Source organism: Pectinophora gossypiella, chromosome Z (assembly GCF_024362695.1).
Source record: "Pectinophora gossypiella chromosome Z, ilPecGoss1.1, whole genome shotgun sequence".
In the NCBI taxonomy this organism is placed as follows: Eukaryota; Metazoa; Arthropoda; class Insecta; order Lepidoptera; family Gelechiidae; genus Pectinophora; species Pectinophora gossypiella.
In genome coordinates, this window is record NC_065433.1 from 24,356,567 (window position 1) to 24,383,340 (window position 26,774).

At 39.1% G+C, this 26,774-nt stretch overlaps 2 protein-coding genes across 8 annotated transcripts in view; one reads left to right on the forward strand and one right to left on the reverse strand.

Moving 5' to 3' along the window:
- Positions 1-26,774, forward strand: part of LOC126380281 (tight junction protein ZO-1-like) — a 134,795-nt gene that overhangs the window by 56,240 nt on the left and 51,781 nt on the right. For 5 of the 7 annotated variants that reach the window (XM_050029564.1, XM_050029562.1, XM_050029563.1 and 2 more), the window contains exon 3: positions 8,589-8,769. In XM_050029564.1, the coding sequence (XP_049885521.1) occupies positions 8,589-8,769 (181 nt within the window). Of the gene's footprint in view, positions 1-8,588; positions 8,770-12,404; positions 12,828-18,355; positions 18,934-26,774 lie in introns of those variants that run through there. The other 2 variants (XM_050029565.1, XM_050029566.1) reach the window with 2 other exon arrangements.
- On the reverse strand, positions 9,542-10,124 carry LOC126380390 (thioredoxin domain-containing protein 12-like). The gene is made up of 2 exons (XM_050029782.1): positions 9,787-10,124; positions 9,542-9,698 (listed from the first exon to the last, which is right to left on the reverse strand). The coding sequence occupies exons 1-2, from the start codon at positions 10,122-10,124 to the stop codon at positions 9,542-9,544; spliced, it is 495 nt and encodes a 164-aa protein (XP_049885739.1).

The window sequence follows — 26,774 nt, forward strand, 5'->3', positions numbered from 1 at the left end:
TCAATAAAAATAATTCATTTGTTTGATGACCTAAATAAAGCAGCGGTTTCTATTAAAAACTGTCTATCCAATCTACTTACGACTTTTTAATTTATCAGACAGCAGAAGTTTAGAAAGAAGAGAGAGAAAGACAGTCTAGGGCCAGCCATAAACCTTTTTTTTCTTGTTTTGGTTTTCCCCGAAGGGTAAGGCAAAGGGAACTATGCCCATACAGCCATGTCTGACGTATTTTTTTTTCTTGATGATTAATGAAATGATGAAAGGTGATGATGATGAAACCTAAGCCCCCACCCTCGGAGTAGACTCCTACTCCGAACTCCAAACGAATTAACTCAAAAGTCCGCATAAACTTTTGAGTTATGAAGCGGCTTCCTGACACGAAGCGAAAATAGGCAGATACACTTTGTTTATTGAATACTCCAATATAATAACACTCGCGAATGTCTTCCGACTAACTTAATGCGATCATTAACCACAAAACACCACTTCGTATTAATTATTAGATTATTCAATGAAGAAAGCAACTGTCCCCTTCCCGTTTCCCGCCAAAAAGCCTAGCCCATAAACCGTGGTAGTTCAGTTGGAACAACACCTCTCATTGTGAGGTCGCACGTTCGAACTAGACCAATCTTATTTTCGAGTTTGTTACCGAATTCATCTTTGGAGCTTAAACGTTTATCACGTACTCAGCGGTGAAGGAAAACATCATGAGGAAACCTACATTCCCGAGAAATGCGACTTAACCTGTAATTAGGCTGGCTTTCCCCTTGCGCGTTAGAGTTAGAAGGTCAGACAGGCAGTCGCTTTTGTGAAAACAGGATAACCCACCCCGTCTCACCTCCTGGAATGAAGCCCTTGCGCCGTGACACGCTATACATAGTCGCGAGTGTGTCTTCGTGTACTGCATTAGAAACATAGACCCACGTTATCAACCTAATTGATACACGCAGCTAAAATGCGCTGCGATCTCTCGTCATATTACGACACACACATATGACGGCGGGGATCCCGTCATATCTTCTTCTTTGCGAGTCGATGGCGATCGATACTAAATTTTTGCTGACCAATAATTGGCCACGCTTACGGCATTGTCAGTGGCTTCGTAAAGGTCTTTAATAGTGCAGGTGTTAGGGCACTTAGGACAGCACAAAAGGTGAGCCATAGTTTGTGGTGATACTCCACACTCCAGAATCCAGATCCAACCAGATATCCCCACCCATCATATTATGCTTCGGGATTGATCCCGAAAAGTTAGACGAGATCGAGCATTCGCTAGACACACAGGAGGAGTACTCGGAATAAAAATTAATTCAGTTCAAAGAATTCAACTACTTATATCAATATCAGGTTGTGCAAACGGGCACGAAGAAACGATTCGTTTAAATAATGACTACGAAAATATTGTTTTACATGCATGTTTTTCGCGTAATTTGTGTTTCCCGGATTGGTGTGAGCAGACGAAGAACTATGAACGAATAGGTACATAGGTATTTTATAAGCGTGATAACCTCTTCCATCGTATTGGGAGGCAGTGACTTCTTTAAGTAAATGGTCCTCTCAATGAGGGACTTTCCAGGCTACGTTCACCAAAAACAATATAGATGGCGTTGTTCACTTCAAACGTGATAATTACCTATTTTCTCATTACTCGGGTACATAATTATTCCAAAATACAATGTAATGGCAAAAGCATATTTTAAAAAATAATTGTAGATTGATATTTCGATCACATTATGTATAATTATGTTGCTACCTATATTGCTTCTCTTTATTTTGATCAAAATTCCTGAAAAGTATAAGAAAACAGCAAAACAGTTTTTACCATAACTGTACAATAACGTCAAAACTCGCTCGACGTAAAGGGAAAATAAGGCCACTCGCCGTAAAGAAAGTCGCTGTCAACGCTACAATTCGGAATAGTGAGTAGAAGATGTAATTGTGCCTGGGTATAATAAAAAATGTCATCATTTATACCCAAAAACAAAGATAAAAGATGTATAGGTATGCCTGTTATCCATTAAGTTAGAAGGTTAAACGACGGAAAATCTGTACAGCGCCACCTATATTGTTTTTAACGAACTTACGCTGGAAAGTCATTACCTCTAACTTAATTTTATACGTCGCGTCATGTCGTAGGTAGGTATGTAAGATAAAATAAAATAGTTACAAATATCTGTACTGTACCTTAGGTACTAATTAGTTCTCGGGATAATGTAAGCACGCCTGTTTTGTCTACAAAAAGTTGCCTTAGGCGAATAAAGCTTTTACAGAAAGTTTTATACAAAAAAACTTATCCAAAATAAAGTCATTTTGTTTGGTAAATGAGTGCTTATACTACACAATGTCTGTAATTACGAAGGTATTCGGTCACGATCATAACAGATCATGATCGTACGAAGTTTGTTTATTTACCTTCGTTGAGAAATTAAGGGATATTTACCTGAAGATCATTATATTTCGGATGGGTTTATAGCGTCTGAATGTGTTTTGGAATGGATTTATCGTGAGGAGGCTTGGTGGGTAGGTTTATAAGTAGTTACCCACATACCATACACCCTTTAGCGGTTAGAGGTAGTTTAAAAAGGCACTGGATATTATTTCGTAAACAAAAGGTGTTCAAGTATCTTCTTCAGACAACATTAAAAACGCATAACCAAATAGGTACCTACTAGTCCAAACAAATATTAACTCACGAATGTAACATACTACCAACTTTAAAAAAAAAACTACAAAAAATCCGTTGGTACTAAGCATTTCCGTTTTGTAGCTTTTTTGTTAACGAATGGATTCTCGAGTACCTACTCTATGGGACAGTCTCGTCTGCCCACGCATTTCCATACATGGCGTGATGTTTGCTTTGTCTGGACCTCACACGGTTCTTGGGTCATTTGTTACCTCTAAATAGGCTATGGGTTCCCACCGGGGTGCGTAGAGGGTACTGAGTACTGGGCAAGCGTATCATGTTTCATTGAAGGCTCAACATTTGGTGTTTGTGACTTGTCTTACATAAACATAAACAGCCTATTTACGTCCCACTGCTGGGCACAGGCCTCCCCTCAATCAACCGGAGGGGATATGGAGCATACTCCGGGCATACTGCGGGTTGGTGGAGGTGTTTTTACGGCTAATAGCCGGGACCAACAGCTTAACGTGCCCTCCGAAGCACGGAATCATCTTACCTTTTCAGACAATCAGGTGACTCAAGCCTGAAAACTCCTTACCAACCAAAGGACAGTCTCACAAAGTGATTTCGACCATGTCCCCATCGGGAATCGAACCCGGACCTCCAGATCGTGAGCCTGACGCTCTAACCACTAGACCACGGAGGCTGTTACTTGTTACTTATGTTGTGTGACTTGTCTTATTATGTTGTAACAGGGTTGCCAGAACCAATGCTCGTGAAGGAATAACACGTACGCCTTTATAATGAAGTAATTCAAGTAATACTTAAAATAAAACAAGTGGGACTAAAACATAGCTAGCCAGGAGTGGCTATGTATATCGTCGCGCCGTATAGACGAAAACAAGCGCCATTTGGATGTGATTTTTATTGACAAGACCTCGCAATAGTCACGCTAGTTTCAATCCAGCAAAGTGGTCTTATTTTTAACTCGGAATAAAATAATTAACTGAATGAATTCCAGGTTTTGTTGAAGAAAATCACATTTGAATGAGAATGTAATGTTTCAAAAAGGCGCTTGCGTGGTTTTGACTTTAAAGCGACGACACTATACATCTCTGCCTACCCCTAAAGGGATACAGGCTGTTAATTAGTTAAGGCAGCAGGGATGTAAATTCAAGTAAGAGTTGCGTACCTACTCTAAGATGGTTCTTAAATCGGCATTAATTCATTCCAGTTCAAACAAACACGAATGCATCAAAATAGGTAACTCATCAAATCTAGTTCAATCTACAAAGTCTCTGATTAACCCAACAAAATAAGCAATTGCTTCAGGCATCATCTTGGGGAGCAAATCCCAGGTGTTTTCTCTTGTCAAAGAGGAAATCAGTACAAAAGATGTATGTAACAAGCAATGGTTTAAGTCTTTGTAAGTAGGCACATACTGTACAAAAGAGTTGGACGCTTAGGGAATCAAAGAAGCTTAGTCCGGCTCTGAACCTACACCAAATGGCATTATACAACACAATAGTTACGGTAGAATGATAGAGTAAACCAATACTTAGAAGATTTATCTATGAAACATGGATCAAGTTTCCTGTGGTTGCGCAAGAATCTCTCAACTCAGATTAGGACGTCAAAGAAATGAATAAGTTGTAAAACTTTCATCGGGAAACTTTAGGGTGCGTATCCACCAGAGATGTGCTATGCAGCTATGCTTCGGGGATGTGAAAGCTAAGATATGAAGCTATGTGGCCGTTTCCACTGATGCTAGGCTATGGAGTATTTCACTTACATACGCGAGCCTACTGTAGATACTCTGCTCTTCACATAACTACACCACTTTCGACCATCCATAGCACGCACGCACGATTCATTGACTCCGTTTCCACCACTGCTATGCTATACGCACGGAATAAAAGAAAGAGGTTGGAAGGGCCACGCGCCGCGCCATACAAGTATGAGCAAATAGTTCATACTTCAACTTTGCACTCTACTCGTCCGAAGACTTTGTGACTCACGGAGCTCCGCGATAGTACTTATATTAAAAGATCGTCTTGTGCATTGTAATTGTAACCTTCAAGGCAAAAAAAACAAATACCGACTTTCTTGCAAGGAAATCCCTCCTTAACACAAGAAAGCTAAAAGAAAGAAAGCTACCTTAGAATGATCGATTATTATTTACCAATAAAATATTTTGTAAGTAGGCAATATCTTTCGAAGAGTACGCTAAAGCGGCTATGGAATTTGACCAGCAGTAGAGCTATCGTAGATGATATGCTTAACTACGATTGTTTGCAGGAGTATCATAACATAACATAACAAATACTTTATTGCACAAACAGGAAAAAACAAAATAAAAAACAAAAGAGAAATACAATTAGTACAATAGACGGCCTTATTGCTAAGTAGCAATCTCTTCCAGGCAACCTTTAGTAGTAAAAGAGAGTGGGGTTGAACCGGCAACGTTCTCATACAAAGCGCGTTAGGGTCTTTCCAACCTCCTTCTGTTCCGCAGCTATATGGGCCAATTAATATTATTGATGGTTATCAAAAGCATTCATAGCACCGCAGCATAGCACAACTCTGGTGGAAAAGCACCCTTACGTCACAAAAGGAAGCAGGCAGGCGACACGGTACATTCTAAATGCTCACAACGCTTTGGTTATTCAAAATAGAAGACTGGAGCTTAGCCGTCGTACGAACGTGGTTCACATACGAAGAGGCGAATAAATAGATTTGTTACCTTCTGTTACAATAAGTATGTGAGAGTATAACCTAAGCTGATTCGTGTAACCGACGTAGGTATCACTCATACATACCTACATGTGGTGGCCATAGCCCCGAGTAATCAAAGACAACTTGCAATCACTGGTGATACGAAACCTTAAGATTGTTCAGATGGAACTTATGGTGACAATCGGCCTGTCGCCCATAATATTAGTCCATCATGTTACAAATGAATCCCTCTGTCGGATTTTACGAGATCTTGAAATATTCGAACGGCAATGAAAAGTACCTACCTATTTTTGTTTGTAAAAAATACCTTGGCACTACAGTGCGGGGCACCTTTTCTGTGTGTTGCGCCTGTGGTATTAGGCTTTCTTTTCTAATTACGATATACACCTTCTTAATAAATAAGAAACAAAAGACTACTAACCTAGCCAAACATACGTTGTGTATAAAAAAGCCTAATGTTCATTCATAATTACATTTAAGGCGGCACTTTTGTAAGTCACGGGCCGGTAAAAAAAAATATACTTATAAAAAGTTTGTTCGTAAGGAATGCGCGTTCCTTCACGTTCCAGGACGAATAAAGGGACACGCTCATTTTTTGAACGAAATCCAAAACCTCGGAACCCGTTATGACTTTCTTTCGTACTCAGGTAGTCCGGAAGCCGCCTTTGTTCTAACAACCGAGTCTATTAATTGACGATATACTGACGATAACACTAAACAGAGCGTCCAATAAGGCAAGTATTTATTTAAAAACTCCTTTTTTTACTTACCGGATTGTCCCACTAGGCAAAGGCCTTTCCTCTAAACTTCCACTTCTCCCTGTCCTGAGCGATCTCTCTCCGATCTGTCTCAAACCATGAAATTAAGTCAAAGGACTAATTGAGATAGTAAGTACGTAGTACTTATACTATTAGCGCTCAGCCCAAAACACTGGGCTAGATAGTCGATTAACAAAGCAAAGGTAGTGTTGGATAGAAAAGAATCGATCGACCTAATATCGACTGATATAATCACTATGCTACTTAATCGACGTCACATCACTAGCTGACGTACTTTGACAGATCTAATTCTTACCGCGCATTGAGACTATTTTAAAATGTTATCTTTATTGAAATGTAATTACTAATTATACCGAATTGGTCGTCCTGTTTAATAGTAGGTAGAGTAGGAAGTCTTTTGGAAATTCTGCCACGAAGAGGGCGACAATTGGACTTGGAAGAAGTCAAGTCCTCCAGCTATTTAGTATAAAAATTAAACTTCAATTTATAATCTTAAGATAAGACTACTAAGAGTTTTTCTTTTTTATTTTTGACGTGACTTATTGTAGATTTGCCGCAGATGGCATTAACTACTTGGCCGGACAAATGGGGAGCGCTGAAGGCTCTCACCCGGACAATGCTACTAAGAGTGAAAATGCCTTTTTATTAAACTAAAACTACTTAGTACACTACTGTCCAATGACCCGAACTTTTTATCATACGAAGTCGTAATAGGTACTTACTGCGAACTAGAAAGAAAATAATGTGCCTAATCTAATCTCCACCCATATCATTTATTTACATCTAATTGCCGGAAAACGCACCCGAAATTCATATCTGTACTCATTTTGTTTACACGGTGTCAAATCGTATAACCAGGTTAATTTGTTTACTGCTCGGCTAAACGTCTAGACGTCTTTCCTTAATTTTTGGCTATTTCTCTAGAAACCACTGAGCGAAAACGTGAAATTTCAACAGAAGCGAAGTGCTAAACCGCGTAAAAAGTGCTAAACGACGCGGTTAGCACTGCAATCGAGACTGGTAATTCGATTCGAATTAGAAAACTGTGCTTAAATTACGAACGAAACAGACAATTTGTTAAAAGAAAAGTGTTACGACAATGCTACGAGGACTGTGTTTACTAAACGAAGTGGGGAAAGAGAAGCGTTAGTTTTTCCCCGAAGTTTTTACCCTAGAAAAGGGTAATTATCGACAATGTCTCTCAGGCGATACCACCAGCCTGAGTGGAGCGACTCGTCCGATTCTTCGGAACCGGGTCCGCTGCCGCAGCTGGGATATTTCTTGCCCCTGAACACCCGGTCTAGATCGAGAACCCACGTGAGTCGGAGAAGGTCCAGGTAAGTAGAATTTGGAACCGGAGCATGAAGACTACTAATACTTAATTAATGGGCAAAACTTACACTTGTCTAACTTCATTCCAACTAACATGTTCGTAGTAGGTAACATAGATTTTGCTTATTCTTCTTAGGTACATTTTGTTATATACAATCATGTTTTTTTTTTAAAAAAAACGAAGGGGGTGTCAGAACAACGTACTGACTGACAACTTAAGAATCATCATCCTCAGCCGTACGACGCCCACTGCTGGGCATAGGCCTCCCCCAAGGATCTCCACGACGATCGGTCCTGCGCTGCCCGCATCCAGCGGCTTCCCGCGACCTTCACCAGATCGTCGGTCCACCTTGTAGCGGGCCTACCCACTGAGCGTCGTCCGACACGTGGTCGCCATTCTAGAACCTTAAGAATCACTTCTCATTAAAAAAAACGAAACGCTTCCGATTGTTTAACAACAAACCCTGATTAATTTAATTTGTATTTAGACATCTCCCTAGCATTATCCCGTTTTTCACAGGGTCCGCTTACCTGAAGATTTGTCAGGTCCGATTTTTTACAAAAGCGACTGCCTGACTAACCTTCCAACCCGCGAAGAGAAAACCAGCCCAATACAGGTTAGGTCACATACCTCCGAAAATGCAATTCTCGGGTTTCCTCACGATCAAACATGAATTCGAAAACAAATTCGACTATCATTAGTTTAGGCCTGTGCTGGATTCGAACCCGCGACCTCAAAGTGAGAGGCAAGCGTTCTACAAACTGGGCTACCACGGCTCCTCCTCCTCTTAAATAATAAGAATTAAAAACCTAAATACTCACTGTAAAATTAAATTTATCTCTTATTCACAATACTGTTTTTTTTTTTTCTGATAATCTTTATGTAACATTAATTTGCGAGGTGTCGGAAGCAAGCTATTGCCTATAATAAGCTGCTGGCTGCTGCTGGTTGCTATTATAAGCTTGCAAATAGACCCCAAACGCATAGGATTCTCCCTTTATAATTTTAACAGGTTCACGTTATCAAGAATCTTGTCCTAAAAATATTGGCCTTCAGCCTTAGAATCGACAGATCTTTAAGTAAACCAAATACTTATCAATTTATTCGTTGTCCGCAGAGAATCTCCGCGCTCCCGCCGGTCTATGTCTCAATGTTCATGCAACAGTGCGTCTCGCCGCTCCTCCATAGCTGCATCGCCTATGCCTCATCAGCCGATGCCACACCAGCTGCCGCCGCCGCAACCTCTACCTCCCCTCAACAACACCATGGAAGTATACTCCGATCCTGTCGTTGAAGAAGTAAGTACTGGATATTTCTTTTTCCGTTCGCTCTCAAAAGTCTCCAACGCATTTAGGGCCTTACACCTTGTCGAGGATCTGTCCGGTTTTCGGGGAGAACAATATTGTGTATTGCCTAAAGGATCAGTCTTCGAGCAACACGAACTTCCGTTCGGCCTGAGCCCCGTGTTGCCGGTGGCCCGTATTGCCAGAGGTCCGTGTTGCCGGAGGTCTATGTTGTCGAAGCTCCGTGTTGCCAGAGGTCTGAGTTGCCGGAGCCCCGTGTTGCTCTATGGTATCAGTGCACTGTACAAACATTGTCTTTGAAGAATGCATAGAATGAGTGAAGACTGTGTATGCTACAAAAAGTGATATTGGAGAGATAGTCTCATTGATGTCCAGTGAAATTATACTTCATTTAAAAATAATTATATTTAGAAAGTAAGTCAAAATCAAAAAATACATTTTTCAAATTTGAACAACGAAAGTTCTTAATGACTACGTGGCAGGACTGACAGTAAAACAATACAGTAATCACAAAGTTTATTAGGCCACAGAATATTTCCTGAGCCGGTAGGTGTATAATAGCCAATTATCAAAAATTAGATTAATATTTCATTTCTCCTGCAAGCAACAAGTTTTTGTTAACCATCTCTCATACATAATTTGAGAGGAACAAATATTATTTATGATTTATTATGGCAAAATAGTTACTAAATTGCCACCACAGTTAATTTAAAACGTTTTTTTATTAAGTCCAAAATAGAAAGAAAAGGTGTTATTGAAAACGATGTCATACATCAAACCGTTCATGTTTGTATTTGTCGAGAACTTTTTTCATGGATCTGGCGATCTGCTCTGGTTTACTGTAGAAATATTTATGCTGGGTGCTGCCTTCTTCGTTTACTATTTCACCATCTATTCTGCCGTTGGGAGAAATGAATAAGATTCTGGAAAAACGAACGAATGACATTTTAATATAATATTACTATCGTTAATATTATTAGATACTCTTTGAAAATCATCAGATCGTATTACCTGGGTATGTATGATCCATCGGGAGCATAGCTACTGCTCTTGGGCTCCTCATCGTCCACCAAATTGACCATCACAAAGTGTTTACTCAATTGCTGGATCTCGGGTGAGCTCGCGAATTTCGGCTTCAAATTTTTGCAAGCTCTGCACCAAGACTTGTGGATTATTACCATCACAGGCTTCTTGTGGTTCGACGCAATCTGGATACCTGATTCTAGAGACCCCGCCCATACATAGTGGCTGCCAAAACCATTGTCGCGGCCACTATCATTCGATGGGGCACAGTAAACTGTATCGACAATCAACCTAAAAAGTGACTTTGCCAAGCTACCAACGACCATGATTAGGGTCTGATGAATAAGATATATTTATGGAGCGGCGTTGGTAGCCGGCGGCAGCGTTCCAGCGGAAAGATTTCAGGATTTCAAAAGTTCTTTTCGTAATTCCGCCATTTTTACCAACGAAAAACCTGCTGAGTTCAGTTCCAATTCAGTTTTATTCTTGTTAGCAAAGACATTTATAAAATTATACAATTGACAGGATTGACATGTTGTAATCATGACGGTTGCGAGTCTTTTTCTCTTTATTACATGATCGAGTTAATTTATTTCCCGGGGAGATTTCATCCAAAATAATTAACTCTTCCCTACAAAACTATAAAAAAATCAGAACATACTTATTCAGCTGCTTATTGTAAGTCTCATGCTTATTAACATAAAAGTCGACATACGAATTTGCCAACAGGATAGACTACCCATTTCATTTGTCACCACTGTTTGGTTAAGCTGCATTGCAAGGTCTCCTAAGTGAACTTGTGTCACTGCCCACTTCTCTGGGGATCATGGTCGTGAGTCTGTTATTTACTTTCTAGCGCCATCTGTTGGGAAGTATGGAAACGTAAAGTTACTAACCGGCGTCGCGGCCCGCGCGGTGCTTAGTGGGATGTTTAGTTCACAATGGTAGCGATGTAAACGGTTCTGACTGTAACTACTAGATGGCGACGTAAGTTTCACTTCATAACTTGGTGCAGTTTATTGTACCGATCGTAGGTACGCATCTTCGACCAAGTAGACAATACCAACTGAGGCAAAATTACAATAAGTCTAATTCACTTTTGAAAAAAATACTAATGAGAAATACCTAAGTAGGTAGTTTCTAAACTTAACCAGAACCATGGTATAAGAAAACTAGGTATGCTCAATCCTATGACAAGCCGCCATTGCTAGCCCTTTGATGACGTAGTGTTACCACTGCGTTACCATTAAATTGGTATCTCCAACATTCCAAGGACGTAATTATTAAAAATTGAGTGAATTTCTGACTAATGTATTTAATTACTATTACTTGTCACATAATATAAAAATCATTTTTTATACCAGAACCTTGTCATTGTCAACTATAGATTATACAAGTATAAAGATAAACCAAAATTTTATCTAACAAAAATCAGACATGGAATTTAACTATGCGTTATTTCTATTAGGGTTGGGCTGAACCTTGAATGACGACTTGCAGATTTCGTTCTGTAATTTTAAAATGGATGATGCATGGATATTAGGATAAATTTATTACAGGCTACGAAGGCGCATAATACTATAAATTTCTTAACCTAAATAGATCGTCGTTATAGAAAAACTGTTGACACATTAGATATTTAAAAAAAACCGGTTTAATTTTTATTATAGGAATTATAAAAAACCCGTATTTGAGTCGCGTGATGGAGTACCTATCTATGCTCTAAATCTCCTCCGATTGATTGACCCTTGCCCAGAAGTGGGACGTATATAGACTACCTACGTATGTTATTTAAGAGAAATCGACCTTTATATTCTGTGGGTTGACAATTTATTAGGTATGAAGAAGAGGTAAACAAAATAATAGGGTGCAGCATAATGTAAACAATCAGCAGTAGTAAATAATAGCTTGTCAAATTAGATTACATACGAGTACAAGATAATCTATTTTAAACTGTATGTAACATCGTTTAGTCGCTGTAAACACAAAATGCAATGACAACTTTTCAAAGTTAGTGATGTGAATCGGCGCGCGGCTGCGTGCGCGCCGGTTTTTCTCTCAATTTCAAATCTAAACAGAGAACATTTTCCGCCTGTTTGTCTGTACATCATTAATGGTTGTTGGATGTAACTATGACTAAACATTTACAAATTCTCAATTACACTATATTCACTGACTTTGACCACTTGATATTAATGAAAGTGTTGAACGTTGTTTATAAATCTATGTTTGAAAGGATGTAGGTAATCAAGTTTAGATTGTTTGGAAGTCATATTAAAAGTTATAATAAAAAACTATATCTACCTAATTCCTTTCGGACGGTTAGTTCTGCGAGACATAACTAGTCGGTCCAGTAGATATTTGAAATAAGCTAAATAGTTACGGGGTCCTATTTAGGTAGCGCAGCCAAATACAACGGAAGCGAAGTCGCGGGCTCTCCTTGTACCCAACTATGTCGATACGTCGCGCTCCACGTAGCCCATTGGAAAAAGCAGATAAACTATGATAATTAGATGTAATGTGTACATGATTGTGTCTCTACATCAGGAGCACACGCATATCGTATCATCACCGCGCACTGTTCAAGCGTTCATCTCACTGCGCGGGCGCGACAGACCAAACATCGCCCGCGCTTTCACATTCAGCAAACGACGGGGTGCTAAGGATCAAGATATTATTATAAAATATTTATCTATTAGAAACCTCGTTACACCTTTTAAATAAAAAAACAACTCTTGCAGTGGCTTATTTTTTATTTAAAAATAAGTTCGACTTAAACAGCGGTTAGTGGGATCTGTGATTTCGTACTTTGATGTTTTTTGAACGTTTACAAGTGTATCGGTGAAATGATGAACATGTATGGGAGTCAGGGGCGTAATCGGAACATGTATGGGACGGTGCGGTCGCTGGTGCCGCGGGCGACGCCCCTCACAGGCCTCGAGGACATCATGTACACTGCGCCTTACTTCTACCACATACCACCGCCACAGCCTCTCAACACTTATCCTGGAAGAAAGCGACGGAAAAGGGTATGTCACATTCCATTAAAACCACGACTTAGACCGCAAATTAGTAGGAAGCATTAGGTAACAGTTCACGAATATTTAAAGCAGGTTTACAGTCAAGAGACAGATATTATAACACAATTCCACATGGCATCGAAAGACACAAATAGCATAAAATATAACTGCAAGTCATAATTCGCCAGAAAATGACTTGTGGGTCGTGAGTGACTGACCATCCCGATGATAGAGGATAACATACGTATCTTCTTCTGTCGAGTGGGTTGTGAGGTGAATTTCCAACCCCATCAACCCTGGTGTCAGGGTTACTATTAAGCCGCCAAAGGCCCTTTACATGCCTCATGTAACGACTACAAGCTTACATTAGTAAGTAGTAACCGGGACCAACGGCTTAACGTACCTTCCGAAGCACGGATCATCTTACTTTCGGACAATCAGGTGATCAGCCTGTAATGTCCTAACCAAGCTGATTTTTGTAATATGTCCCCACCGGGATTTGAACCCGGGACCTACGGATCGTGAGCTCAACGCTCAAACCACTGGACCCCGGAGGCCATTACATACCTAAATGTAGGCATTACACATTATTATAATGCGCAGGTAACTCATTTCATCTTCCACGAAATTTTCCAACTATAATTGATATGATTGTATACGAAATATAAAAGGAAGTGGTTATTACGAACACATCGAAAAACAATTTCCCGCGACCGCCGCTCATATCATAATACGAAAATTATTATTAAAAAATATAAACATTTATTTTAGGTTATAAATACTTGATTTCAAGTACTCTGCGCCCTTTATTCATTTATTTTTTAAAAAGCTGCAGCGTTCAGAAACCATGATTCTGCCATCCGCAAGTATTTTAGATTATTAAATTAAATTAAATTTATTTATGGTTAAGTATTATTTATACCTAGGAGGAGCTCGGTGGCGCAGCGGTAAACGCGCTCGGTCTGCGATTGTTGAAGTTAAGCAACTTTGGCAAAGGCCGGTCATAGGATGGGTGACCACAAAAAAAAAGTTTTCATCTCGAGCTCCTCCGTGCTTCGGAAGGCACGTTAAGCCGTTGGTCCCGGCTGCATTAACCAATCCGCACTGGGCCCGCGTGGTGGTTTAAGGCCCGATCTCCCTATCCATCCATAGGGAAGGCCCGTGCCCCAGCAGTGGGGACGTTAATGGGCTGGTGATGATGATTATTTATACCTATGCCACGCACATAGGTAACCAGCGTGTCCATGATTCAAAGGCAGAAAACTAAACCAAATACAGGGGACTTCTGGGATTAAAAACTATTCTCCTAGAGCTGTAATCGAAGAAACCTTTTCTCTGTCTTATCCAAAAAGGAATAAGTAGATTTTTCTTCTCATCAGCTATAACACCTTGCGAAATAGCGTATAGATACAAAATCGTTAAATTTCGTTGCCTTTCATGGTGATTCCGATTTCTTAATTGATGATGAAAAAGAAATAGATGTATTTATTTGTACACAATAAAACAGACACAAGAAACATACAAAGAAAACAGATAGTACAGGCAAGCTTATCTCTAAACAAAGAGATTTCTTCCAGCTGACCTACGTGACAAGAGACTTTCAACGTATAATATTATACAAGGTGGCCCAGAAGTTCACGTTCAAAATGAAAAATTGGATAGAGGGGCTCATTTTAGCTACCAGAAACACCCCCATGTATGTTCAGCGATTATTAAACCATGTAGGTTTAGGAGATATATGACCCATTTTGTACTTTTTTCTAGATTTTCTACCTTACTTCAAAAATAATAATTTTGTCGCTATCCCTTTCTTAATAATTCTTTTATTTTACTTTATAACTATGCCTAAGAATTACCGCTAGGTGAAAAAAGAAAAACAGTCAAATCCAGGATAAAAAAAAGTTATTGGAAGTCAAAGTGAGAATTCGACCAAAATTGTTACACTTGTTAAAATTTCGCCGAAGAATAATAAACACATGAGATCGTCATGGACCCTGAAAGTATTTCTAAAAAGTGCTCCATTTAATAATCTTTTAGAAACATCTAAAAAAAGTACCCTTAATAAAGGCATAAAACTAATTGTTATATCTTTGAAAAGCACCATCTTATTATAAAAAGTGTTAAAAAGCAAAGTTACAGGTTTTGAAGATAAAGTATACACCTACCTACCCTAATATATTTCCCTTATGCAGGACTGGCCTGATTCGGGATTGGACAGATTCTGGATTCGGCAGATTAGCGGATTGTGCAAATTCTTGGATTCGACGGATTGCCGGATTGACGGAAAGATAATGAACAGTTGTGCATGACGAATCCAGAAACTGTCCAATCCCACACAAGGATATATTTCATTCTAAGATTTCATTTCATCACCTTACAGTAGGTAGTAGGTACCAATCTAAATATGAAATGCAACTCCACAATGAATAAAGTATAGATAAACTTTGAATATTACTAGAACCTTCTCTACATATAATGGGATAAAAACAAATCTAAAATTGACTAAAACAATAGCAGAATTAATTTATTGCTGTAGGTATGTAAAACAGTTCATAAAAAGTAACTAAACATTTAAGATAACAAACAGCTGGTTCAGTATATTACTGGGCTCCGTGTCTACCTCGTGTTTATAAGAAACATAACACGTTGTAATTCATAAGAAACACTTAGCTAATCAAACTGAAATAATTCCTCGACGGTCTGGCATTCATTCATCATTCCTTAAAAGCCTGTATGTGCGCTTTGCTGAGGATTTGCCGCGTTCCACCATCATTTCTGTGATCTTTCGCTGACGTTGTTGTCGGCTCCGTTTTCCGAATTGATGGCAATGTGAACATACCGTAGGAATAGGCCATGCACGACGACATGGATACTACTAATATTACAAACTTTAATTGTGCACTTCTGTCCATTTCAATCCACTGTGCTTGTTAATTTTAAATACATAACAATATATAAATTATACTCAAGTAAATAGAGAATAGGAGAAATAGTTATGTAAATGAATTCTTTCGTCTTTTTCTTCATGTCATTACGACATTCTTGACTGGTGACATTTGTATTGGTGCAGAAACAAGGAATTTGTCTTTGATTGAATTAAGTTGAATACCTGTCTGACGGCGAAGGTGATGTTAAAGTAATATGTGCCTACTTGGTGATGTAGTAATAATACGCGGCTACAACCGCCACTATCACTGCAGCTGCTTTATACATTTGCTCCATGATATTATTCTGAACAAAACAAACGAGGCACAAACCTTACCTTTCAGTAAGACCCAGCCATCTAGTTAGTGTAGGTATCTAATTCCAGTTGGTTGTGAAGTGACGGTGGACGTATCTCCTACCAATTTCCAAACTATACGGTTCTAAAAGCTCTAAAGCTATGGGGCTATGTTGCATCTGAGATATGCCTTAGTAGCCATGCCGTAGTTATTGACAGTAAATAAGAATTGTCCTTAAGCGCATCAGGAATGAGTGACCAAGTTGCAATACATGTCCAAAGCACCAATTTATATTGTTTAATATATTGTTTGAGTTATCAATAAAAAAATTCTACCTAGTACTTAAACAATTATGTGTATTTAAAAATGGTTTTTATTTCAAAAAACATTAACCTTAACAAAATAGTCGTAACAAAATTTTACTTGAAGAATAAATTTCGATTTGGCTTCATATTTATTACTTGGATTGACCTTGACATTTGTCATCTTTCTTAGCTGGAGGATATATGGAATCGCATTTCTTCCGTTCTTTTTCAGCTTTTTCTCTTTGCTTTTTCAGTTCACTTCTCTTCACCACTGGTGAAGTTTTGCATTTGTCCTTTTCTTTGGGTTTTTCGCAAGGACAGGGCGGTGGAGCTATCGGTGTTCGGGGACATGTTTTGGGCGGCGGTGGAGGCGGCGGCGGGGGACAGTATGGAACCGGTTCCATGAAATAGTTCCAGTACTTCTGGGGTTGGAATCTTCCAAACGCGTAGCTAACGCCGATTGCAGATGAGAGACATATCATGTACAAAAGAAGTTGTTGGTACTTCCCCCTTTGGTTGAATGGAGGCCGGCATGCTATGAGATCGTTTATCATTCTATTAAAATGTTTTTTCCCAGTTAGATGCCACAGGCGCGTCGGCTTAGGTCCGCTATCCATGGTGCGTATTTTAATAGGACAATCGTTTACACCCAGAGAATTTTAAGCCATTGTTGTTAATTGAACGAAATATAACGCGTTTGGACCCATGTACTTAATTTGTGGAATATGACTTGACCAGTTGATCTACTGCCTTTAAGCTGTTGTTGATAGTAATCGGACTAGAATGCGTTTGGTCCATAGTCCTAATTAGTAGAGTATGATTTCGGCAGATGCTCCACTTCCTTCTTGGTACTTGGAATCACCATATTGTAGCTGTGTTTCGTTTCGCCGATGACTTTCTGGTCAGACATTTTTCATGCTCTGGAAGTAATCGACTACACATCAAATAGTTACCTAACATGTGAGGTTATCAAAGTGTAGATAAAAATCGTACTTAAGTAGGAAATAATGCTTACTAAGTGGATGTGCGGGTTATTGATTAAAAATCCATTACTAGGGCCAACGACGTCCTGCGCCGCTATTGTCCAGAACAGTTGCTATGCAAGAAAAGAAAGCTGATACTGTTATAATAAACAGGAGTTCTTGCCGGTTCATGTCATGTTGATGATATCTTGTTTTCCTTTTGTCTTATTTTTTCGCTTTTGACAACTCATTTGTCTTTGCATTTTCAAATTAACGGTTGCCAATGCTTTAAGGACTTAAAGCTCTTTGCGTAGCTTTTTAACGAATATCTGTCTCCCTGTAATGTTAAAAAACTCGTCTAGCATATAACAACGTAGGACGCGCTTTGTATTTATAGAATAGCATCTTATGAAAAAACGCCAATTACGATAGGAGCACATAGACCAGGTAAGAATAATCCCCGAGTCAAGTTAGTGTGCGTTGGACTGACGGCGTGCTTACGGGTTATTGTGTGTATTTACTAGCCGGTGGTGGCTGTGTGCGTGGGTCCCTGCGCAGGAGTGTCCCGTGTAGAGGTTAGCTCTCGCGGCCTTCACCAGAGATGCATTGGGACCGGTTCGACTTATCGGTCGAATCGAAAGCCCGTCTCTGTAATAATCCACTCATCATGTGATATAATGTATAATACCTTATAACATAGAACAATTAGTATTTCACATTATATATTAACGAATTCTGGTGTACCTACAAGCTCTAAAACGTAAATAGGTAATAAATATCTAACAAGGGAAGCTATCAATTTGTAAGTCGTTTGCGTTGTACTAAAACGTGCACGCTAAAAGATTAGAACGTAAAAAATGTCCGGCGGTTAAGAGCGATCGTGTGATTGTGCAGGCTTGTTTTGTTTTTCAACTACAACTTTCAAGCTTCGAGGCTCCAAGTCCGCGCCGTGTCTCCTTGTAGTGGGAGAGCAAAACCTGTAGATACTGTTCGCCCACTTCGGGACGGAGTACCTGCGTCGAACGTCGTCCCTTTCACTCACGCAGCGGCTTGTACCCAAACAAGATTCTCTGTTTCATTGAACCACTCTGGTATGCAAAGATTGATAGCTTATATGACCATTTGGTTTTGAAGGCGCCCAGAAATCACGCACGGTTAACTTTTCGCCGCCTGGCGTCCTCAGGATCGGCCAGACGTTGCGCTGTACCAACTTGTAACATACAGCCTCTTTTGATTTATGAGAAAACTTTTGTGGTTCATAATCATAATGACATTACTGCGGTTTATCGATTCAAGCCTCGGTGGCGTACGAGTTACTCGTTTGTTTAAAGTAAGTCAGTGAAGCCGTACTCAGGAGGGTCAGGCGCCTGTGTACCTTGTTTATTCTGTGTGTGTGTCGAGATGTGATATTATATTTGTGGTTACAACTCTAGTCTCGGAGACTTTCATTACGGAATGGATTAAAGTTTAAATAGTCCTGTGAACTGTGAAGTGTTGAACTTAAACGTGTAAATATAACGTTTCTTTTGAACTTCGAGTAGATGATGATTTTACAAAAATGGATCCGATGGCATCAGACAACGGATTAGTGGTGAATAATTTGAACCACGTCCGAAGTGACTCGCAGGTAAGCTCCGCCGTCCATACCTATCAATGAGGCAAAACACGTTTGCCGTTTGCATACCTATGAATAAGTGCAATGACTCGCCTACCTAAATACTTTAGTTTATAATCAATTTAATTCTGTAACTTCACCAGAATACATAAATAATCAATAGGTAATTAAGTGTTATTATAAGACTAAGCAAATCACATCGAATAAAATACGAAATACTTAGTAGGTAGGTCTATAGAAAAGTACCAACCTAATGTATGTTTTAAGCGCAAAGTTTCATGTTCGAAGCAAATAATTGTAAAATTGTTCAAACATTCTTAGCTAAATTGAAAATGTATATAATAATAATAATATTTATTTCATTACCAAGAAGATCATACTGCAGTTTAAAATTATATGACGAGTTATGTTAATTACATTCCTACCTCACAATTTATTGCCAAAGATCATCTTAATAAAACGTTTATTTCTACCTAAACTTAACTATAATATTAAAGCACCTACCTACTCACGATGTTACTTACTATTTCTTATCTAGCCTGTGTTACTTTCACAAAAAACAGCATTACTTATAATATCACCTGTACGTTTAATAACAATATAGCCAGACAAAGCAAGTATAACAATAAGCAGCCGTAAAATCGAATGGACCTCAAAGATGAAAGAGACTTTATTTTTTGCCTCGGCCACATCCAAAATCGGCAGGCACATGTCTGGTTGACGTCACTGTTCCCGCCAAAAACCTGTTTCGCGCCAATTCGCAGCTGTCGACGGCAAAGCGGTTGGGTCGCCAATAATTTAGTTTTTTATCATTATTTTTCTCAGCCTGGAGCACTGCGCGTTCAGCCTCCGATGTATACAGTTACCTTCCTTAATTACCATCCCTGTTGGTCTTCATACGTCTTTATTTCAGAATAATGACATATGACATATCATGATCTTGTTTAACTTAACAGTTTCGCTAAAGTTAGCTATTTGTGAAAAGATATAGTTTGGCAAAAATGCAGGGAAACGGAGGGAGTGAGTCATATTCGGGGTTCCCACGTTAAACGACTTTCCAGATCCTTTTTACACTCACATTTCCGTTCCATTATGTAAATGATCCAGTAAATGGACGACGACACCATTGTTCTCAAAAATAATAACCTTCGATGAATGAATTTAATTAAAACGCCAAGCGAACGTGTTAATTTAACTTAATAATGAAATCATAAATACTATTTTTGCAACGATATTCAATATTCAGGCCCAACAAGAAGTGGTTCTTCTCATAGTTATAACTGGTCAAAGGCAAACTTGGCAATACAACTGCATACATATACAGGCAGGTTGGCGAAGTAAGGTGTTGTAAAATGCTATAAATACGAGAGAAAGCCAATCTGCGAAGGGTTTGATTACTTACGCTTTACCGTCTACCTAAGTATAGGTACCTAAACATATCTAGAGAGTGAGTCATGGCGAGCTGTAACGTGGTCATTGTGCCCTGCTTGGAATTTGACCACGCTGAGCAATTCAACCTTTTCTAACACGAAACTTAAACCCAAAAAGTTAGTCTAAACGAAGTCATTTATGTTTTTTTAAAAGACCATTAATTATATTTGTAAGTATGTCAATTACTTTGTTAAATGAAAGAAGAATTTGTATAGGTTTAGACCCAGTATCGACTAACGGACTCCAGTTTAAATAATAAAGGGCGAATCTCAGATTTCTCAGAGCACCGGAAGTCAATATTAGCAACGTCATTGTCAATGCAAAAAGACAATGGATTCTAGGATATTTTTGTGTTGACACAAATAAAGTTGCTATTGCTAATTATATTGTCTTCCGGTGCTCTGAGATTAATCCTAAACTTTTTAATCGGCAATCGGTAGCTGCAAACTCGCTCCCGAAGATTGAATGCGAAAAAATGAAAATATTCACTGGTAGCCTCTAAGTATTTGATTCCGAAGGTCGTTGATTGAGCGGCGCCTTAGGAAACTTACAAATAGTTGCTAGGCTACTGCAAGTAGGTATGCATGTAACTAGTAGGTAAGTAACTAGCCAATCATTTCTTAACCTAAATATAGAAAGCATAATCTAACTGTAAATGGGTCGTCTGAACTACTTCCCGTCTTCTCAAAATAACTGAGATGCAAAATAACCCCGTTGGCTAACTTGACTCAACATTTTAGTCGGCAGTTGGCGCGAAAATTACATCAGAGGAAACTTTCACGATCATAAAAAGTTACGAAAGAACACAATATTATTTTATTTCAATAAAATCGATATACTTACCTACTTAGGTACATTTGATTCTTCCGATCCTCTGCAAATTATAATAACGAGCGAATATGCTTATAGCAACTTTTGTACATTACTTACTTAATATTTTTTTTGCGCATTTGACATTTCTTTCCTTTTGCCTCGGTAAAATGTTTGATAACTGATCGTCCGAAATTAGTCACAGACTATTTCCCTCCATAAATTGCAGCTGTCAAACTGTTAACTTTTTACACGCGATCTTTTCGCGCGTTTTCACTTACCTACCATAAAACATTCAGCCAGTGGCCGGCAAATGGCTGCTCTCTCTCTCCTCACTGATGCGCATGCGCATACTAAAACTCGCGAGTTGCGCTCACAGTGGTCTGTACATATTTTGTCTTAAGTGATTTTCTTCCTAGGTAAACAATTATTTTTTATTTGACTTTCATTGTGAGGTCGCAGGTTCCAATCCGACCTGAACCAATGAATTTCGAAATTGTTTCAAATTCATATTTGGATCAATGATTTTTATGTGCTCGGAAAACATCATAAGGGAATACATATCCCGCGATTTTTTTCGGAGGTAGGTATAGTGACATACGTAACCTTTAAATATCTAGTTTTCCCTTTTGCAGGCAGTCGCTTCTAAAAACTAGACTTGTCAAATCTTCAGGTTAGGTAAGCGGACACCGCGAAAAGAGGAAATGCTAGGGAGATGATGATCGTAATTAATAAAAAGTACTTAAATACATTACAGCCTATATTAAAGCTAGCGCGCTACTCTAATCAACGTTTTCCTCCGATTAAATAATAAATAAGTGGGAGGAAATGGTCCGGTTGAGCAGTTTGCAGCATTATCTGTCTACTTACTACAGAGTAATGTGTACGTATTTTCCTGAGTAAATGAAACATATTTACTTTATAACTCTTGCAAACACTTTCAAGTGAGTTTTCTGTAGCGCGAGGAAGTAGGTGCATAAAGTACCTATTCCTGAAGCCTGATATTGTTAACTCCCATGTAAGAGGCGAGCCTATTGCAAACTGGGAATAGATACATTCTGGAAACCGCGTTTCACGTAAACCTAGAAGTAGATGCTTACCTAATTAAAATGTAATAAGTAAGTCTAAGTCTTCGCTGACCTGGGAGCGGATCCGAGCATAATATAATTATGTAGCTACCTACATAATATCATAATACCCAACAAAATGATTGTTAATTCTAATAAGAGGGACCATTCATAGGCGTTGGGCTGGATCACCTGTCACCGAACGGTTCATCATATCATAATCCATTCTTCGACTTCGTATCAAAAGTAGGAAGTTTTTTTTTCTGATTACATTTTTTTAATCTTCATTTTAATTAGTTTGTCTCAAGTGCAGTTTCGCAGTTGGCACGACCATTATAGACTACGATACGCCTCACAACCTATTACATTGGTCTAACAGAAAGCTCGGTGAGGTGTGGTACATAATTATATTCACCTTGCGATGGATGTACCTCTGACTCAATTGAGATATAGTCGTAAGCTTTTGTTATATTTTTTTATTCTAGAAGAATATATGTCAATCCCGTCGTATTGTAGATTTTTTGCATAAAATATGTATATGCTATAAGTAATATTAACTACTTGGCTGGAAATATGATGGGCGCGGAGGACTCTCATCCGGTACAACATTTATACAACAGGCCTGAGGATGCCTAATTGGCGGAATATGCGAGCTTATGTTACGAGTATGTCTATGTAATAAAGTCAGAATATCGTAGTCTTTGCGAGGGATTTCATCAAGTTTTTAAGCACAGAAGGTATGTGCATTATTCAGTTACTAAGTAACGACACTTGTTTTCTCGGGAGCGCTGTACTGGCTAGCTTTCTTTAATGACCGGTTGGTCAGGTAACGCCACGTCGCTACTGGATGCTCAATGGAATCCAACTGTCCATTTAAGGAAGCCCTCTCGAGGTGTCTTATGAGAAAACTTTTTTAATCTCATGGTCTATTTTCAGCCTTTAAGTCTTCTAGATCTTGTTTAAGGACGAGTAAAATCGTAATTCATAAGAAAACTGTGATGGATGGATAATAAAAATATATACATTTTTATTGTCAGTATCAAAGGATATAAAAGTAGCATCATCAAAGAACATTTTTATTGAAAGTCAAAAAATATTTATAGTTTACTTAAGTGATGGAGGATGGATGGAGTGGTGTGATGGTTTGCGTGTCTGGAGGTCCGGGTTCGATTCCCGATGGGGATATTGTCGAAATCACTTTGTGAGACTGTCCTTTGTTTGGTAAGGACTTTTCAGGTTTGAATCACCTGATTGTCCGAAAAAGTAAGATGATTCCGTGCTTCGGAGGGCACGTTAAGCCGTTGGTCCCGGCTATTAGCCGTAAAAACACCTCCGCCAACCCGCATTGGAGCAGCGTGGTGGAGTATGCTCCATATTCCCTCCGGTTGATTGAGGGAAGGCCTGTGCCCAGCAGTGGGACGTATATAGGCTGTTTATGTATGTATGTACTTAAGTGATGAGTAGTGATGACCTACTAAACGAAACGTGTTACGGCTCAGATGAAAAAGTGATGGAACTTAAACGTAGCTGGCGGGGAATGGGTCGGTGATGCTCTGTTATGTTATGTAATGTTGTTATGTGAGAAGTGACGCAACAAACTCCTCAACAAACATAACATAAGTAACATAAACAGCCTATATACGTCCCACTACTGGGCACAAGCCCCCCTCTATCATTCTGTGGTGGTATGGAGCATACTCCACCACGCTGCTCCATTGCGAGTTGGTGGAGGTGTTTTTACAGCTAATAGCCGGGACCAAAACAAATCAATTTATTTGCGAGAACACATAAAATAAAAAAGATGGTAAAGCAACGGCTTAACGTGGCCTCCGAAGCACGGAATCATCTTAATTTTTCGGACGATCAGGTGATGTAAGCCTGCAAAGTCCTTACCAAACAGGACAGTCTCACAAAGTGATTCCGACAATGTCCCCATCGGTAATCGAACCCGGACCTTCAGATCGTGAGCTTAATGCTCTAACCACTAGACCACGGACTAGAGTTTTATTTTTTTACAATTCAAAAGCACACACATTATACTTACTAGGTATATTTGTGTGATGTTGGCTATAAATACGTAATATTATTTTCATAAACCTACCAAATTTAAAAACCGACTTTTACTTTCCTGCAAACCGGTCTTTGGTCTCGCACCCTGATGAGGACCAAGTAATATAATCTATCCGAACGACTTTAGCTTGGCCTAAAGTGACCTTACCTTTACTTTGACTGTATTATGTCCTTCATAAACTCCCGCCTGTAATCTTTAATGGGGTAGGCAGAGCCGGAAGTAATCAAAGGCAACTTGCAGCCACTGTTGATATGAAGTCTAAAGATGGGTATAATGAACCTTATGGTGACAAGCTTTACAAGGCATGAGCCTATCGCCCATAACATAACACCACCGTGTTAAAAATGACACGAGTCCCGCTGTCGGGTATTACGACAAGCCTGGGAAGACAAGCAGCTGAACCTAGATTCGAACCTGCGACCTCAAAGTGCAGAGGCAAGCGTTCTACCAACTGGCCTACCACGGTTTGGACCATCCCACCAAAATGAATAAGTACTTAAATAAAACCAATTAATTTCGTAACAAACGACCATTAATCCGATGTTGCTTGCTCGCGACTTTGATCTTTACTTTCAATAGAAAATAATTATGAATCAATGCCAACGCGATGCAGTTTTCTTTTATTAGAAGATGTTAGATTTCAGATAGCCAGCCCGCATGTAACGTTCTCCAACAATCCGGAATGAAATAGCGTGATGGATTGTGTTACGATTGAATAACTTTAGTTTTATAACAATTCACTAGAACAGGTATAAACACACATGTAATGTAATTCCTAGAAAGAAAAGATGACAAAAATTTGTCTTCCATAACTTTTCCTAACCTCTCCCCTCGTGTAAAAGTCGATGACCGACCCCGTCAACGTAGGCGTCAGACGCATAAAGTGCTCCTGTAAAAAAGAATCCCGCGTTCCGCCCTTCCGCCTGAAGCGAAGTATCGCCTACCCCGAAAGAAATCATGAGCGTGAATTACGTATGTTTTTAAGGCCAGCAATTTCGGGTTGATAATTTAGTCTAAAGATAAACATTGTTGTGCCTTTGTTTGAACCCCTCATTACAGCTGGTCATTCCCCATTGGCCTTCACTGTTTCGAATTCACAGCACGACCGGGTTCACGATGGGAAAAAAACAATCGCAGCATCCATCACGCGCCATCAAAATCGTGACGTAACAACCGTATCCGTATGCTCTGCTTTAAATATTTTAAACAAAGAGATTATTGATTGCTTTCAATACATTCAAATCTCTTTTTTTATTTATATACCGATGATAAACCGAACTATACTGCCTATAACTACAAAAAAGCTATAATTTTACGTAGAAGCATTACGGGAAATATAATGAATGTTCGATATTATAATAGTTTTACGCCCGCATTGGTAAATTGATAAAATGTTATTCAAAAGTGGGCGTCGTCAGAGCCAGACGAGTTGTATTACAAAGTTATCATTTGTAACTTGATCCTGACGCACCTTTATCTCAGAAACGATTGGATTGGATAGATTGTAACTTGCATGACCAGTTTTTGGCGTTACGATGATTCATTGTACAGCCGGCAGGCGTATCAAACTTTATATTAGGTGATTTTATATAAGCATACTTACTTTAAATAGTCTGGTAGATCCTGTATACCTATTCAAATAAATGATAAAAAATCATTTTTTTTTATATTATAATAAATAAATCTTTACTAACTCAAAGTAACATATCTTTACGTAAAACGGAACAGATATTCAAACTCGACGCGGGTTTTGTAACGTCAATGCTACCAATATTACTGACATTGGCTGAGCCAATCACGTGGCTCCGCTACTGCACGAACTTCACTCCCATATATCGCTGCGATTGTGGTTAGCCTGCCTTTACGTCGTCCAGTGTTGCCAACTTAGTGGATTTTCCACTAGATCTGGTGGTTTAGACATGTGGTTCGGCGAAAAAATATTAGTTTTAGTGGCTAGTGGATTTTTTAGTGGATTAGAGTCCTTCCAGTTAGCGGTAAGTGACGAATTTAACCACTAACACAACCGAATATGGTTTATGAGTTACTTGAGCGAAAGAACCAATATAGTTTATTTATTAGTACATAATACATACAATAAGTTTCAGATTGAGTAAGATCAAGATGCCTAAGCCACAGTACACCCAAAAGTTTCGTGATTGTTGGTTACGTGACCCAGTTTTAAGGGATTGGTTGCAAATAGTCGAAAGCACTGGTGATCCAGTTGCTAAGTGCAAATTATATGGTATATTATTAAGGAATCATTATTAATAATAATTGAATAATTTACCCTGTCTCTAGCACGTCTTTACCTACGACGCGGCGCTAAAGAGGGGGAAAAACATCCCACGATCTGATTGCACTGATTCGGCTTTGGGTTGTCTAGTGATTCTATAGTCTCTGCTTACCCCGGTGGGAAGTAGGCGTGAGTTTATGTATGTATGTATTTTATCTAGTGAAATTCTGGTGGTTCGAGA

What these genes read in the sequence shown, in the direction of transcription:
- LOC126380390 (XM_050029782.1), bottom strand. Translation starts at nt 10,124, where the DNA reads ATGGTCGTTGGTAGCTTGGCAAAGTCACTTTTTAGGTTGATTGTCGAT. An exon ending in GATGGATCATACATACCCAG is followed by an intron (nt 9,699 to 9,786) that starts GTAATACGATCT and finishes TCGTTTTTCCAG; the next exon opens with AATCTTATTCATTTCTCCCA.